This window comes from Lytechinus pictus, chromosome 5 (assembly GCF_037042905.1).
Source record: "Lytechinus pictus isolate F3 Inbred chromosome 5, Lp3.0, whole genome shotgun sequence".
NCBI classification, from domain to species: Eukaryota; Metazoa; Echinodermata; class Echinoidea; order Temnopleuroida; family Toxopneustidae; genus Lytechinus; species Lytechinus pictus.
In genome coordinates, this window is record NC_087249.1 from 35,649,530 (window position 1) to 35,666,090 (window position 16,561).

Sequence of the window (16,561 nt, forward strand, 5' to 3'; positions counted from 1 at the left end):
AAGGTTTGCAGAGTGTAATCAAAGATTAGTGTTAGCATATCATCTTATTAGTTCTGATATAATCTACATAGGTAAAATTTTGTTACATATTAAAATGTAGACCACAAACAGACTGCACTGATAATCTGCAAAGCCAATAGAGCAAATGTTCGCATGTGTTATTCTATTATTGGGGGGAAATACATGTAATATCTATTTATAGAATATCATTTTTGCTTAACACTGCGCAAGCAATCATTGTCTTCCGAAATAATTTGGGAAATACATGTAATTTTTATTTACACAAACACTAGATGGTAAAAATGTTGGATTCTGTAAAAACTCATTTCATCATTACAAGGTTTGTTTAATATGTAATATAACAACATGTAATTCAGCACACTCAAAGCCAAATCTTAATTTGCTACATGGTTCATCATCAGTCATTACATTCCAAATTTATTTGGACAATAACAAAACAGAGGATAGCATGGAATTGGTAGGTAACATTCAAATTTTCATGAAAAAAAGCCACAGAATCATTGTCGACCGTAATCAATCGCTCCGATTGGGTGTATAAGCCACATCAGATATATCACTTCCATTGGGTGTATTAGCCACATCAGATGTATCGCTTCCATTGGGTGTATTAGCCACATCAGATGTATCTCTTCCATTGGGTGTATTATAGACAGATCATATGTATTGCTCCCATTGGGTGTATAAGCCACATCAGATGTATCGCTTCCATTGGGTGTATAAGCCACATCTGATGTATCGCTTCCATTGGGTGTTAAAGCCACATCAGATGTATCGCTTCCATTGGGTGTATTAGCCACATCAGATGTATCGCTTCCATTGGGTGTATAAGCCACATCAGATGTATCACTTCCATTGGGTGTATTAGCCACATCATATGTATCGCTTCCATTGGTTGCATTAGACACATCAGATGTATCGCTTCCATTGGGTGTATTAGACATATCTGGGCCCCATCTTACAAAGAGTTGCGTTTGATCAGATCAATCACAACTCTGACAGCAAACAACGTTAACATCTATTATGCATGTTTGTTCAAAATATTTTCTAACTATGATGTATATTCATACATTCATTGTTTTCTTGAAAATTCACTGTGCTTCTCTTTGTTTATAAAGGACATTGTGCAAATTTCCTGTAGAAAAAATATGACACTGATGGATGTTCATAGAGTTACGATAGATTGGATCAATCGTAACTCTTTGTAAGACAGGGCCCAGATGTATCGCTTCCATTGGGTGTATTAGCCACATCAGGGCCCCGTCTTACAAAGAGTTGATATTGATTCGGTCAATCGCAACTATGGACAGCCAGCAACGTCAACATATAAAACGCATGTTTGTTCAAAAAAATTCTAGATATGAATGTATATCCATAAATTCATTGATTTCTTGACAATTTGGTGTGTTCTCCTTTGTTTACAAAGGACATTTTACAAATTTCCCATAGAAGAAATTATGACACTGATGGATTTCCATAGAGTTACGTTTGATTGGATCGATCGTAACTCTTTGTAAGTCAGGGCCCAGATGTATTGCTCCCATTGGCTGTATAAGCCACATCAGATAAATCACTTCCATTGGGTGTACTAGCCACATCAGATGTATTGCTTCCATTGGGTGTATTAGCCACATCATATGTATTGTTACGATACTTCAACAAATAACAATGAAAATTTAGTTTTAAATTTGATTTCCTTTTTTTTATTACAGGAAAAAGATCATGTACAAAATGAAACAAAACAATGATCTTACTTCTATCTATTTAAGTGTCAGATGTACAATCCAAAGTTAAATCCAAGTTGGCTGGCAAAGATTCCTTAAATTAAAGTTCACAATGATGGCGATGATGAAATTGATGTTGAAGAACGATGAATAACAAGAGTCACTGTAACGAGTTGAAATGTCCGTGAAGACGATGTTGATGATGATTAACAGTCAATTTCAGCAATCCTTGGGTTGAAAAGTGTTCATTAAAACAGGTTGTTGATCTCGATGAGAACTGAGAATTCCTCTCTCAAAATAACTGCAAACAGTTTATTGATGGCGTGCAAATAATTCCACAGAAGATAAATGTTATATTCCAGGTGAAATAATCTATGCTCTGACATAAAGTCTGGTGTGAAACTCTGAGTTCTGATCTGATATGATGTGATGTGATGATGTCCTTGAAGAAACTGCCATATACAAATTATTCAGTATTCTGGAAGCTTCTAGTATTGTCTACAAAAAGAACATTCTGCCCATTTCCAGAGCAGTCTAATTTTAAAAGACTCTTGAATGACCTCATTGAAATTAACAATTTGTAAAAAACATAGCTTATCCTATTGTTGTTTTCACTACCACCAAGAATCTCTTTTGTGTTGCAGTTTCTATTCAGAAATAACAAAATTCCTCGGCCTTTAAATAGGTGTAGGCATGCCTAACAAAGCTTTATAATGACATTCTGGAATATTCTTAATCATTATATACTATGAATATCCTTAAAGAGGAAATAACTAAATAAATGAATGTAATTGCTCTTACAATTCTTCTTAACACTTCCCCCACCAGGGAAAAGAAAGCTTTACCGTAGTAAAGGTTTCTTTAAGATTACTTTTTTCCTTTAACTTTTTTAAGTCATCTTGATAAATCATTTACAATTATCGTGTACAAAGGTATAGTACTAACAAACATGTTTAAATAAATGAACATCAAAAACGTTTTCTTCAAATGACACACTTGGTTTTATACTCTTGAAAGAGCATCAGCAATTACATTATTCTTACCTTTTATGTGTACAATTTTCAATGGGAATGGTTGGAGCATAAGGCTCCATCTATAGTCGTTGATTCTTTGTTTTGAATTTCTCCAAAAACACAAGAGGATTGTGGTCTGTAGAGACTATAATCTCTCCATTGGTTAGATACACCCCAAACTGCTGAAGGGCTAGTATGAGACTCAGGGCCTCTTTTTTAATAGTTGAGTACTTCTTCTGAAACCGATTGAGTTTCTTAGAGAAGTAGCACACTGGTTTTTCGATGCCTTCGTCATCTTCTTGGAGCAATACTGCTCCTACCCCAACATCACATGCATCAAAAGCTACTTTGAATGGCTTCGTGAAGTTTGGAGCTGCCAAAACAGGCCCATTTACCAAAATGGCCTTTAATTTCTCAAATGATCTCTGACATTCGTCAGACCAAACATACTTCACTTTTGCCTTCAGTAGGTTTGTCAGAGGACTAACCACTGTACTGTAATTTGGAACAAATTTCCTGTAGAAGCCACTCATACCTAAGAATCTGAGCAATTCTTTCTTACATGTAGTTGTGGGAATTGGGAAGTCTAAGATAGCTTGTGTCTTGGCTTCTCTTGGTAGCACTTGCCCTTGACCAACCACATGACCGAGATATGTGACATTTGCCTTGGCAAATTCACTCTTCATCAGATTCACTACTAGGTTGGCTTTATCCAGCCTGTCAAACAGTGCTCTCAAATGATCCACATGATCATTCCAAGTATCACTGTACACTAGGATGTCGTCGATGTATGCGACACAATTGTCAAGTCCAGCAATCACTTGATTTGTTAACCTTTGGAAGGTTGATGGTGCATTTTTCATTCCAAAAGGCATGACTTTGCATTGAAATAAGCCTTCAGGTGTGACAAAGGCTGATACCTCTTTGGCTTGGCCAATCAGTGGCACTTGCCAATATCCTTTAAGCAAGTCTATCTTTGTGATATAGGCAGAATTTCCAACTCTATCAATACAATCTTCTAACCTAGGAATGGGATACTAGTCAGTTTTAGTTACTGCATTTACCTTTCGGTAATCAATGCAAAATCTCTGAGAGCTGTCTGGCTTTGGAACCATTACAATAGGAGAACTCCAACTACTCTGACTCTGTTCGATTATGTCATTATCTAACATAAACTGTATTTCCTTATTCACCATTTCCAACTTGCTTGGATTGAGCCTATAAGGATTCTGTTTGATAGGTTTTACATCACCTACATCTACATCATGTACAGTTAAAGGTGTACGACCTGGTTTGTCTTTACACAAATTCTCATATTCTCTTAACAGGCCAGATATATAATTTCTCTGATCTTCAGGCAGGTGTTTTAATGCCTCATCCATATTTCCTAGCATCTCTGAGTTAGACAACTTTACACCACATGGTTCGTTCTTAGATACATCTGTATAAGACAATTCATTATCTGTCTTTCCATAGCATTCATCTTCATGTACATCTACATGTTTCTTGTCTTCGTTGACCTGTGTTGTACCTATTGGCTGACTAGCCTCTCGCTCAAAGTATTCTTTCAACATGTTTACATGACAAACTCTTTGAGACTTTCTTCGATCAGGGGTACTGATCACATAGTTGGCATCATTCAATTTTTTTTTTACTATGTAGGGACCACTAGACCTAGCTTTCAAGGGCTCACCTTGCAAAGGCAATAACACTAACACTTTGTCTCCAGGCTTGAAACTTCGCTCTTTTGCATTTTTGTCAGCTTGAGCTTTCATTTTTCCCTGCGACACTTTCAAGTGTTCCTTAGCCCCATAACAAGTTTTTGAGAGCCTTTCTCTAAACTTTGACACATAGTCTAATAGGTTTACATCATCATCCTGAACCATAAACCTCTCTTTGATAAGCTTTAGGGGGCCCCTAACCTCATGACCATAGACCAATTCAAATGGACTGAATCCCGTGGACTCATTAGGGGAATCCCAAGTTGCAAACAGTAGGAATGAGATCCCTTTATCCCAGTCATCGGGATAGTCTTCACAATAAGCCCTAATCATGGTCTCCAGGGTCTGATGATAGCGTTCTAACGCTCCTTGGGACTGTGGGTGATAAGCAGAGGACTTGATCTGCTTTATCCCCAACTCCTTCATAACTTGCTGAAATATTCCTGACATGAAATTTGACCCTTGGTCAGACTGAATTTCCTTAGGCAGACCATACCGAGTGAAAAACTGCACTAACGCCTGTACCACTGTCTTTGCAGTGATACTCCTCAAGGGTATCGCCTCTGGAAAACGTGTAGACAAGTCCATAACCGTCAGGAGAAATCTGTGTCCCGACCTCGTTCTGGGTAAGGGTCCAACACAATCAACAAGAACCCTAGTAAAAGGTTCATCAAATGCAGGAATGGTTATCAATAGAGCAGGCTTGATAGAAGGCTGTGCCTTACCAATAATCTGACATGTATGACATGTCTTACAGAAATGCACCACATCCTTGTGCATCTTGGGCCAATAGATATGCCTCATTATTCTATCTTCTGTCTTCCGAGTACCGACATGACCTGCCATAGGTAACTCATGAGCCATTTTCAGAATCTCTGTGCGGTAACAGGGAGGAACTACTACCTGGTGAATTATACACCAATCTTCATCAGCTGGTCTCCGGGGAGGCCTCCACTTCCTCATCAATATGTCATCTTTGACATAAAAGCACTCAGGAACCTTATCAGCCTCAGCCTCAGAACATGCTTTCTGTGACAAGCTTTTCAATTCTGGGTCTGCCTGTTGGGCCTGTACAAGGGAGGATTTACTAAACAAACTATCATTGTTAGCAACAGAGCCTTCAACACTTTCCCCATTCAAACCCTTGAAAAAGGTTTCAGCTAACCAGACATCAGTACCCTCCTCTACATCAGCAAAATCCGCATCATTCTTTTCAGCTCTACGAGTCTGAGACCTAGTAACAACACAATCCGGCAAAAGCCCTGGAAAATCTTCCTGCAACAATTCGGTTTCAGCTACCTCAACCGCCTTCTCCAAAACCACTGTAGATGCAACAACTCTATCTCCAGCCAAGTCGTTACCTAACAAGAAATCAACACCTTCCATGGGTAATTCTGGAACGACACCAACAGTCACAGGACCACTAACTAGGTCACACCTTAAGTTGACCTTATGCAAAGGAAACGACATGAAATTTGGGCCGATACCTTGAATTAAGACTTTTGCATTCTCTGAACTCTCCGGAGGAAGAGCCAAATCCCCTGGCACCATCAGGGACTGTGCAGCCCCTGTATCCCTAATGATCACCACTGACCTACCAGCAGCACCAGCCGAACAAGGGGATACTTCACCATCATACAAAAAGCTTCTAAAGGTTTCATCAACCTGCTTGACTTTATCAGCAAATACTAGATAAACACTCTCAACCTCTTGAATAGGTTCTGATGGGACAAACTCCATCGAGGGAACACTTGTTGGCTTGACAAAACCAATGTCTTTCTTAGTTTTGGTTGGCATTCTAACCAATTTCCGACATGATTCTTTCAAATATCCCGATTTATGACAATGAGCACAAATTTGGGAACTACGACTCTCAGACCTTTTGGTTGATTCTGTGCCCCCACTAGCCTGATTCTTGTTAGTGTCTTTGTCCTTCTTTGCATATTTTCCCTCACCAGGTTTATTGTGGGATTCAAATGACCCTTTACCTTTCTTTTTCCAATAATTCTTGAAAGGAGGCCTATATCCACTATCTTTATGTGTGACCTTAAATTCATCAGCTAATATGGCTGCTGTACTGACTTCAGTAACTCTATGGTCATTTAAGTGAGATTTAATGCCAAAAGGAAGACTCTTTTTTAATTCTTCTAGGACAACTTCCCTAAGGTGAACAAAGTCTTTGTCAACTTTCAGTGATCTGTACCACTTATCGAACATCATTTCTTGTTCCCTAGCAAATTCAACATAAGTCTAGCCTGATTGTCTTTGCATGTTCCTAAATTTATGTCTGTACGCTTCTGGTACCAACTCATATGCATTGAGAATTGTTTCTTTTACTGTAGCATAGTCACATGATTGCATTTCGGAGAGCGAAGAATAGACTTTTGCAGCCTTTCCAACAAAAAAACTTTGGAGGAGAATAATATGTATCAACTCCCTCTTCATCAAATTTTGGCACAAGGCAAATTTTTTTCGCCACATCAAAGCCTTGGGGAGATTTATCTTAAAGTTCACAATGATGGCGATGATGAAATTGATGTTGAAGCACGATGAATAACAAGAGTCACTGTAACGAGTTGAAATGTCCGTGAAGACGATGTTGATGATGATTAACAGTCAATTTCAGCAATCCTTGGGTTGAAAAGCGTTCATTAAAACAGGTTGTTGTTCTCGATGAGAACTGAGAATTCCTCTCTCAAAATAACTGCAAACAGTTCATTGATGGCGTGCAAATAATTCCACAGAAGATAAATGTTATATTCCGGGTGAAATAATCTATGCTCTGACATAAAGTCTGGTGTGAAACTCTTGAGTTGTGATCTGATATGATGATCTCCTTGAAGAAACTGCCAGCTTATATACAAATTATTCACTATTCTGGAAGCTTCTAGTATTCACTATTCTGGAAGCTTCTAGTTTTGTCTACAAAAAGAACATTCTGCCAATTTCTAAAGCAGTCTAACTTTAGAAGACTCTTGAATGACCTCAGTAAACAACATAGCTAATCCTATTGTTCATTTCCACTACCACTAGGAATCTCTTTTGTGTTGCAGTCTCTTTTCAGAAATAACAAAATCCTCGGCCTATTAAAGAACATGGGTAACAAAGCTTTAGTGAGACATTCTGGAAGATTCTTAATCATTCTATGCTATGAATATCCTTAAAGAGGAAATAACTAAATAAATGAATGTAATTGCATTGACGCCATCAATGTCTTCTTCGCCTTCCACCAAAAACCCCATTCACTTAACACATAAGAGTTTGTTAACTCTGCCCAGGCCACCTTCCTCATCCAAATTTGGCAGGCATAGTATAGTCCCCAGCACCCCTAGTTGTGCACCTCCTATTTCATTTTCAAAAATCACTCATGCATGACCGTGCAGGCGCCATTTTGTCCATTTCAAGTCCATTTGCATACCATTCTTTATTCTTTCATATCTCCGTTGTCCTGCATGCTACAGACTTCTAACAAATTGCTACAGATAGTCAAAGAGTCGCTCCATTATCTGCGACGCATAACCTGACCTTCAAAATGCCATCTTCATGCCCTAAATTCAAATCCAAAATAGCCTTCCTTCAAAAACTTCATATTTATTGAAATGTAAAGTAAAAAAATCATAAAATGGCCATAACTCTCTTGGTTTTTATTCATTTCGAGCTCATATTTTCAGAAATTGATAACGGTACCATATCCTACATACTAGTCAGCTTTCACGCATCACTGACCTTCCGTTATTGAAATAGCGTCCTCTAAAGTTTCAAAAACGCTTACCTTTGAATGCTCCTCATTGCGTCATGCATGGCCAAACCCGTACCCTTTTTTGAATTTAGGGTTTTCAAGATATGCCCTTTCATGCCATTTAGAAAAATAATTACCTTACTACTGACGAAATATCTGAAAAATGCTCCCGAAAATCAGCAAAATACGCAAAAATGCACTATATTGCCAGCACAACTTCAACTTGCTCTAATTTCCTTATTATTGAAGCTTATTCTTTCTAACTTGGCAGATACGAAGGCAAAAACGAACTTAACGTATTAAGCATGCACATCGTTCTGATATGTTTACACTGAGTTAAGTTAATGAATTGTCAGTGAAATTTGAATGCTTATTCCTATCACTCTCTGTGTGTCTTTCTCTCTCTCTCTCTCTCTCTGTTGAGCGGCCATATGGTTTAAAAATGGACGAAATCTGTTTAACTCGAGAATGTAACTTCCTATGGAAGGCAAAATCTGCCAAAATCCAATTTGATTAACATGTAATTTTTGTTAGTCCTCCCCTGCCTCCGTTCCTCATCCAAATTCATTCCGATTTGGTAGACATGCGTCAATGCATGCACATCGTTCTGATACGATTGCAGTTCTAGTTGCTCTTACAGTTCTTCTTAAATATAACAGTATCGCTTCCATTGGAGGTATTATAGACACATCATATGTATCGCTTCCATTGGGTGCATTAGACACATCAGATGTATCGCTTCCATTGGGTGTATTAGACACATTAGATGTATCGCTTCCATTGGGTGTATAAGCCATATCAGATGTATCCCTTCCATTTGGTGTATTAGCCACATCATATCTATCGCTTCCATTGGGTGTATTAGACACATCAGATGTATCGCTCCCATTGGGTGTATTAGACACATATGTATCGCTTCCATTGGGTTTATTAGACACATCAGATGTATCGCTTCCATTGGGTGTATTATCCACATCAGATGTATCGTTTCCATTGGGCGTATAAGCCACATCAGATGTATCACTTTCATTGGGTGTATTAGCCACATCAGATGTATCGCTTCCATTGGGTGTATTAGCAACATCAGATGTATCGCTTCCATTATGGTGTATTATAGACAGATTATATGTATTGCTCCCATAGGGTGTATAAGCCACATCAGATGAATTGCTACCATTGGGTGTATTAGCCACATCAGATGTATCGCTTCCAATGGGTGTATTAGACACATCAGATGTATTGCTCCCATTGGGTGTATAAGCCACATCAGATGTATCCCTTCCATTGGGTGTATTAGACACATAAGATGTATCGCTTCCATTGGGTGTACCGTAAGTAACGGTCTATTAACCGCACCTTTTTCTCAGCGGGATAGAAGCACAAGTCGGGGGTGCGGTTTATCCATGGTGAAAGGTCTGAGCCAGACTCGGCCTGAAAAAAAACCAAGTCCTTTTCCCGCTGAACGAAGGTTATTGACAGGGAAATTAGTTTTGGTTATTTTATATTGCTAACTTGAAATCTGATGTCTGTTAAATGATGACAAGGATAGAGAAAGACTCAAGAAAATAATAATTAGCAGCCCGTCGCCCCTTCCGAACATGTACCATAGACGCCTGCCAGTTCACAACACATCGGGTGGCCGGGTGACCCTGTAATCCTGTATCCGAAATTCATGCTAAGACATCGAATGCTAGACAAATTCTGAAAGTGATAGTGAGGTTGTGATGTGGGAAATGTGAATGTTTCTTCCTCTCATACGCCGGGAAAGACACGGTAACGTAATTTAATGATATTGTAATGTGATGTACCGTATCGTAGTTTGCAATGTACAAGAGCAGCAGTGCTGTGTGTGTAACACTGTGAGGTGAGTGTGTAAGTGGCCAATAATGTTGGAACCTTTCTTTCTTGCTATCATTTGTAGATGAATTGATCAAGAACAGCAGATTTCTGTATACCTGTAATCTCTTTTGCTACTTTGAAATCTGTAATTTTCGTTTCTTGGTACCTCATATATACATGTAAATGTGGGAAGTATTTAGAAAGAGAGTGTGATTATTTTTGTGTGTGATTAGTCCAAAGTTGGGGGTGCGGTTAATCCAAGGGTGCGGGTTATAGTCTGTTACATTCGGTATTAGCCATATCAGACTTGTAACAGCAAAGACAATAGCTACAGCCACCTCAAAGATTACAGGCTACATGACTATATAACTGAATTTTAATTTCACTCATAAAAAATTATACTGAATTCCCATAAAGTAAACTCAAAGAGGTTTAGTAAAATTCAGCTATGAAACCCAGTAGATTATATTATTTCCAACCATCAAGCAAAATTTTGCCCTCATAGTTGCCAATGTAACCAAGAGTTTAAAGTTGAATTAAGAAGGGGGTGAGTTTCCATAAATATAGGTTCTACATACAATATATAGTATATATAAGTTGTTCAAACAGATAGCATGTCACAAAAATCCTCTGCCTTCTCGATATTTTGCTTTGAAATTCTATGAAATTAGCCACCTGTCAGAGCCCGAGAGACGAGTGTACAGAAAAGTCACTCGGAGTGTGACGTCACCGGGGGGAATTTAGTATAAGAGGTGCCTGAATGCAACCAAAAAATTACACGGGGGCGGCGGGCGAATTCGCCCCGGAAAGTCCAAAAAGAGCCCCGGAAAAGGGCTAAAAACATTCACACGAGGGCGACTGCAAAACTCATAATCGCCCCCGTCAACTAGGCTTGGGAGCCAGCGCCGGGTAATCGAGTCTATGCCAGAGTCGGGGAGTCGACCCTGATCTCTGGAGACTCGAGTACCAAGCGGCGGCGGTTCTGAGATAAAGGGACTCGAGTCTTTGCCATGCTCTCTCATTCATGGACGAAAATCGGCCCCAGCGCCGACTCCAAGCACTGAGATAAAATAAATGTAGAATTTGGAGCCGAGGAGTCATATACTTCGAGCAGAACGTTTCCCTGCTTGTGTGCTTTAGGCTCAGTGTGACTGCATGTGGTATGGGGATGCATCGTGTGCATTGTGTGTAGTGTGTATTTCTGTGTGTGTGACTGTAAAATGCCAGTAGAGACCACGTGCGCATGTGTTGAGCGACATTTGTGATTGTATCATGAACTGGGATTTGTGTGTGGATTGTGTGAGAAGTTTGGTGAAGGTGTAAGATTTTGGGCGACTTGATAGATGATTGCTCCCCCCCCAGGACCAAAATCCAGTTAAAACCAATTAGGGCAAAACCAATTGAAACCAGTTGGCCAACTGGTTTCAATAGGGAAATTGGAACAACTGGTTCCAATTGAAAACCAGTTGCCAATTGGTTCCAATTGAAAACCAGTTGCCAATTGGTTCCAGTTAAAACCAATTGGGCAACTGGAACCAGTTGGCAATTGTTGTCAATTGGTTCCAGTTGTTCCAATTTCCCTATTAAAACCAATTGAATCCAATTGGAGGCAACTGGTTTCAATTGGTTCCAGTTGAAACCAATTGGAGGCAACTGGTTTCAACTGGAACCAGTTGAAACCAATTGGTTTCCAACTGGATCCAATTGAAACTTCCAGTTGGAACGAACTTAATTAGTTACAAATTAATTAGCATTTGCACTAACTATTTCTCATGCCAACACAGAAGCAGTGTTATATGTCTATTAATACCAATGTAAAGGGCATTGATAAAATACAGACTTTCATGTGTATATATTTATATGGAAGATCTTCAAATATATGTACTTTTATTTGATGTAATTTGGTAACAGTTAGTGGTGTACTAATTATCCTTTAATCTGTTTTAATTATAATCTATAACATTTATGAACATGGTTTTCACTGCTAAGTATTCTAAATACTTATCTTAAAAAAGTGTGGTACTTGAAATTGTAAAGAATTAAATAGATACATTGTTAATGATGATTAATCTCATAAAACATTAGCTGTGCACACTGGCAAATAATATGCAAATTAACTGGTTTCAATTGGATCCAGTTGGGTAACTGGAAAATTTCCAATTGGAAATAATTTCCTGTTACCCAACTGGTTCCAATTAGAATTCATTTCCAGTTACCCATCTTTCCAGTTAGAAGTCATCTCCAGTTACCCAATTGGTACCAGTTAGGATTTCCAGTTACACAACTGAATGGTTCAAGTTAGGATTTCCAGTTACCCAACTGGTTCCAGTTAGAAATCATTTCCAATTGGAAGTCATTTCCAGTTACCCAACTGGTTCCAGTTAGGATTTCCAGTTGCCCAACTGGTTCCAGTTGGGATTTCCAGTTACTCAACTGGTTCCAGTTAGAAATCATTTCCAATTGGAAGTCATTTCCAGTTACCCAACTGGTTCCAGTTAGGATTTCCAGTTGCCCAACTGGTTCCAGTTGGGATTTCCAGTTACTCAACTGGTTCCAGTAAGAAATCATTTCCAATTGGAAGTCATTTCCAGTTACCCAACTGGTTCCAGTTAGGATTTCCAGTTGCCCAACTGGTTCCAGTTGGGATTTCCAGTTACTCAACTGGTTCCAGTAAGAAATCATTTCCAGTTAGTCATTTCCAGTTACCCAACTGGTTCCAGTTAGGATTTCCAGTTGCCCAACTGGTTCCAGTTGGGATTTCCAGTTACTCAACTTGTTCCAGTTAGAAATCATTTCCAATTGGAAGTCATTTCCAGTTACCCAACTGGTTCCAGTTAGGATTTCCAGTTGCCCAACTGGTTCCAGTTAGAAATCATTTCCAATTGGAAGTCATTTCCAGTTACCCAACTGGTTCCAGTTAGGATTTCCAGTTGCCCAACTGGTTCCAGTTGGGATTTCCAGTTACTCAACTGGTTCCAGTTAGAAATCATTTCCAATTGGAAGTCATTTCCAGTTACCCAACTGGTTCCAGTTAGGATTTCCAGTTGCCCAACTGGTTCCAGTTGGGATTTCCAGTTACTCAACTGGTTCCAGTAAGAAATCATTTCCAATTGGAAGTCATTTCCAGTTACCCAACTGGTTCCAGTTAGGATTTCCAGTTGCCCAACTGGTTCCAGTTGGGATTTCCAGTTACTCAACTGGTTCCAGTAAGAAATCATTTCCAGTTAGTCATTTCCAGTTACCCAACTGGTTCCAGTTAGGATTTCCAGTTGCCCAACTGGTTCCAGTTGGGATTTCCAGTTACTCAACTGGTTCCAGTTAGAAATCATTTCCAATTGGAAGTCATTTCCAGTTACCCAACTGGTTCCAGTTAGGATTTCCAGTTGCCCAACTGGTTCCAGTAAGAAATCATTTCCAATTGGAAGTCATTTCCAGTTACCCAACTGGTTCCAGTTAGGATTTCCAGTTGCCCAACTGGTTCCAGTTGGGATTTCCAGTTGCCCAACGGGTTTCAATTGGTTTCAACTGGAAATTGTTAAATTCCAGTTAAAACCAATTGAAACCAGTTAAAACCAATTGAAACCAATTGAAACCAGTTGGAAATCCAACTGGTTTCAATTGGATTTTGGTCCTGGGCCCCCCCTCCCATTTATGTACACTCTCTAGCCCCATGTCGAGCTGCAGCCACCCATCTTGATCCTTCCCCCCCAAAGCTTGTCTCTCCTCATTCCTTCTTTTCTTCCAAACTTTATTTCCCTATTATTCTTGTTAATTTCTCCTTTTACAAGTTGTAATTCACTACGAACTTCATTATAATTTTAATGAAGTGTTTATCACCTCTTGTTTGTTTTTAAATATTTTTATATCTCTGTTCAAAACAAGAGTCTCGTCTATCCCTTTAAAAAAAATCACGCTTTGATTTTTTTTTCTTTCATTCCAAAATCCCATTGATAACGTTTGCTTGCTAGTCTTAAATTGGAGTCTTGCCTTATTGGAATATTGGCAAGAAGTTAATAAAAAAAAATTATGTTATTGTTCTGTCAGTAATAAAAGTAGAGATTCAACTATGGATATTTTTCAGTCATATTTCATTTAATCTTCGTTATTTTAATCCAAACATTCATTTTTTTTTCAATGATGTATTTCACCTTTGGCCAGTTCGCCATTTTCTTAAGTGACTGAAAACGTAGACTAGCCCCTTAATTCAGGGACATCAACCCTCGGCAATTTGTTTACATAACTTTCTTTGTCTCCGTCATGTATTGCACAATCTTGAGAAGCACATGTTTGGAAATCTGATATTCTTGTGGTGGTGGTGGGGGGGGGGGGGTACGAGATTGCCGCCCTTTTCATTTTGTTTTGGTTTGGCTGCCACATGGCCTCTCTCACTGTGTGGAGAAATTAGGTCAGGTAAGATTTGCAAAGACGTGGATAAGTTCATTTCAATTAGAGGCCGTGCAAGGCTAGGCATTCATGATGGATGATGGAAATTGCCAGTTTTGGTTCTGGTAGGCCTTTTTGTCATGAATCTGTGTAACTGATACGAACGCTTAACAATTCAATGACCTTTATGACTTATATCATTATTTTGTATGAATAATTGTAAGTCTTTTTTAAAAAGTGTCATTTAAATAACTTTCAGTCAAATATGTACGAAGGATATTTGTTCAACTTCATAACATTTGTAGGTACCTATATTGTATGATAAAATAAATTACCTCAGAATTGTACAAATTCAGAACTTTCTTTTTCTTTTACATTGTCTTTAGACACGAATACAGATCTTTCTAGATTAATTTGGCAAATGGGCTATAACACTAAATAGTAAACACGCAAAGCTCACGTCAACCAAGTATCAAACATTAAAACTTGGATTAATTCATGGAGGTTCTACCTCCATGATTTAATCTGAATAGGTCTGTATTAGGTCCATGAATCAACTCAGATATCGTTCAAGCATCAAAATCAATCTATCATCACAACACTAAAATCATAAACAATCACTTCGAAGAAACAATGCGAAGGTCAAACCAGGGAAGTGTTATACTTCCCTGGTATATGCTAGCTACCGTGTATATATATACACACACACACACACACACACAAACGCAAAAAAAGCCGCGAAATAGCTCCAGAAATTGTAGCCCTGGAAAGTGGAAAAAGAGCCCTGGAAAATGAAAAAGTAGCCCTGGAAAATTTTTAAGTTTCTCCAAAAAGAGCCCTGGAAAGAAAAAAAGTAATTTTTTGGTTGCCTGAATGTCATACAGAAATGCTATGCAGAGAGAGAAAGATATTTTACAATTTTTTTTCAAAGCAACTCAAATCAAACAAATATGACTGATATGTACAAATCTTTACTTTCCCTGTATAAAAAACAGTATGAATAACCACCATGAACTCTTCAATCATGATGTAAGATAGCAAACAGTGAGTTATTGAATGATATTTTCATTATTTCTCATTTATTTTATCACGATGTTCAATCAAGTGAGTAGCTGGAAAGTAATTCCGGCGGCGAGCTCAGCGCGCGCTGAACGCATAATACTAGTACACACAACACCCAGCTAGCTAGGCATTGAGTGTACTGTTATGGTCTGGTATGTCGACTTAGTTCATGGCCGTGCAGCGATCCCCTGGCGTTTTTTCTTCTTTTCTTTTGTCTTTGACTCCACTTTTATATCCTCTGGATCATTTCCACTAATAGCTCATTCCACAGAACAATCTTGAACCAAACGTATAGTATTCTTTCTCGGCCTTCTGAGTTGTTTTCTATATTTAATTACGCTAGGGGTCACCGTCACACATACAAACGCAATTCGCAAGTGAGTTGAAGACAGAAAGATATATATAGTAATTAGTATACATCTCTATGGTTGAAGACAACAAGAACGGTACGGTCGCTCGACAGCTAGCTGCGCCGTCCGAGCGGGCGGCCGGTCGGCACAAAGCAATTCCGCAACCAACTGTGTTTTTTTGCAAGAGCCGCGTCACACGCGGATAAATATGTCATAATAACACGTCTGCTACGTTATCGACTGGTGAGAAGATCTCGATCAAATTTCATATTATTCACCTTGAAATTATTCCTTTAGGGTCTATGGTATCATTCTGAGGGAATTCACATATTTGGAATAATAGTACGGCCACAAATATTTTAATCATTTCCTCTTTGCAAGTTCTATGGCTCGCAGATACAACTTCAACTGCAGTTATTCCATATGAAGGAGTACGTGCATAGTACACAAAACGGCACTGCTTTGTTTTCTACACCGGGACCGAATACCCCCCGGTGACGTCACACTCAAAGAACACCCGTCTCGGTAGGCATTGCAGGAGCGAACTCAGGGAAAATGGGTAGGGATAAATCGTTCAAATTCACTATTTTGAAAAAAGAAAATGGGGGGTCGAATGACCTATTACTGTTTGGGGGGTTGTAAGGTTGCTATTAATGTAAATATCTCAATATTTGGAATCGTCTTCTTAATTCAACTTTAAATACCTTGACAA

The 16,561-nt window shown here is 38.8% G+C and overlaps 1 protein-coding gene across 1 annotated transcript; it reads right to left on the reverse strand.

Annotated features, from left to right (window-relative positions):
* Positions 1 to 3,792: 3,792 nt before the first annotated feature.
* On the reverse strand, positions 3,793 to 6,696 carry LOC135154171 (uncharacterized). The gene has a single exon (XM_064099480.1). It carries the CDS (start codon positions 6,694 to 6,696, stop codon positions 3,793 to 3,795), a length of 2,904 nt encoding a protein of 967 aa, XP_063955550.1.
* Positions 6,697 to 16,561: the final 9,865 nt, after the last annotated feature.

Excerpts from the sequence above, each read along its gene's own strand:
- LOC135154171 (XM_064099480.1), bottom strand. The coding sequence starts at position 6,696 with ATGATGTTCGATAAGTGGTACAGATCACTGAAAGTTGACAAAGACTTT.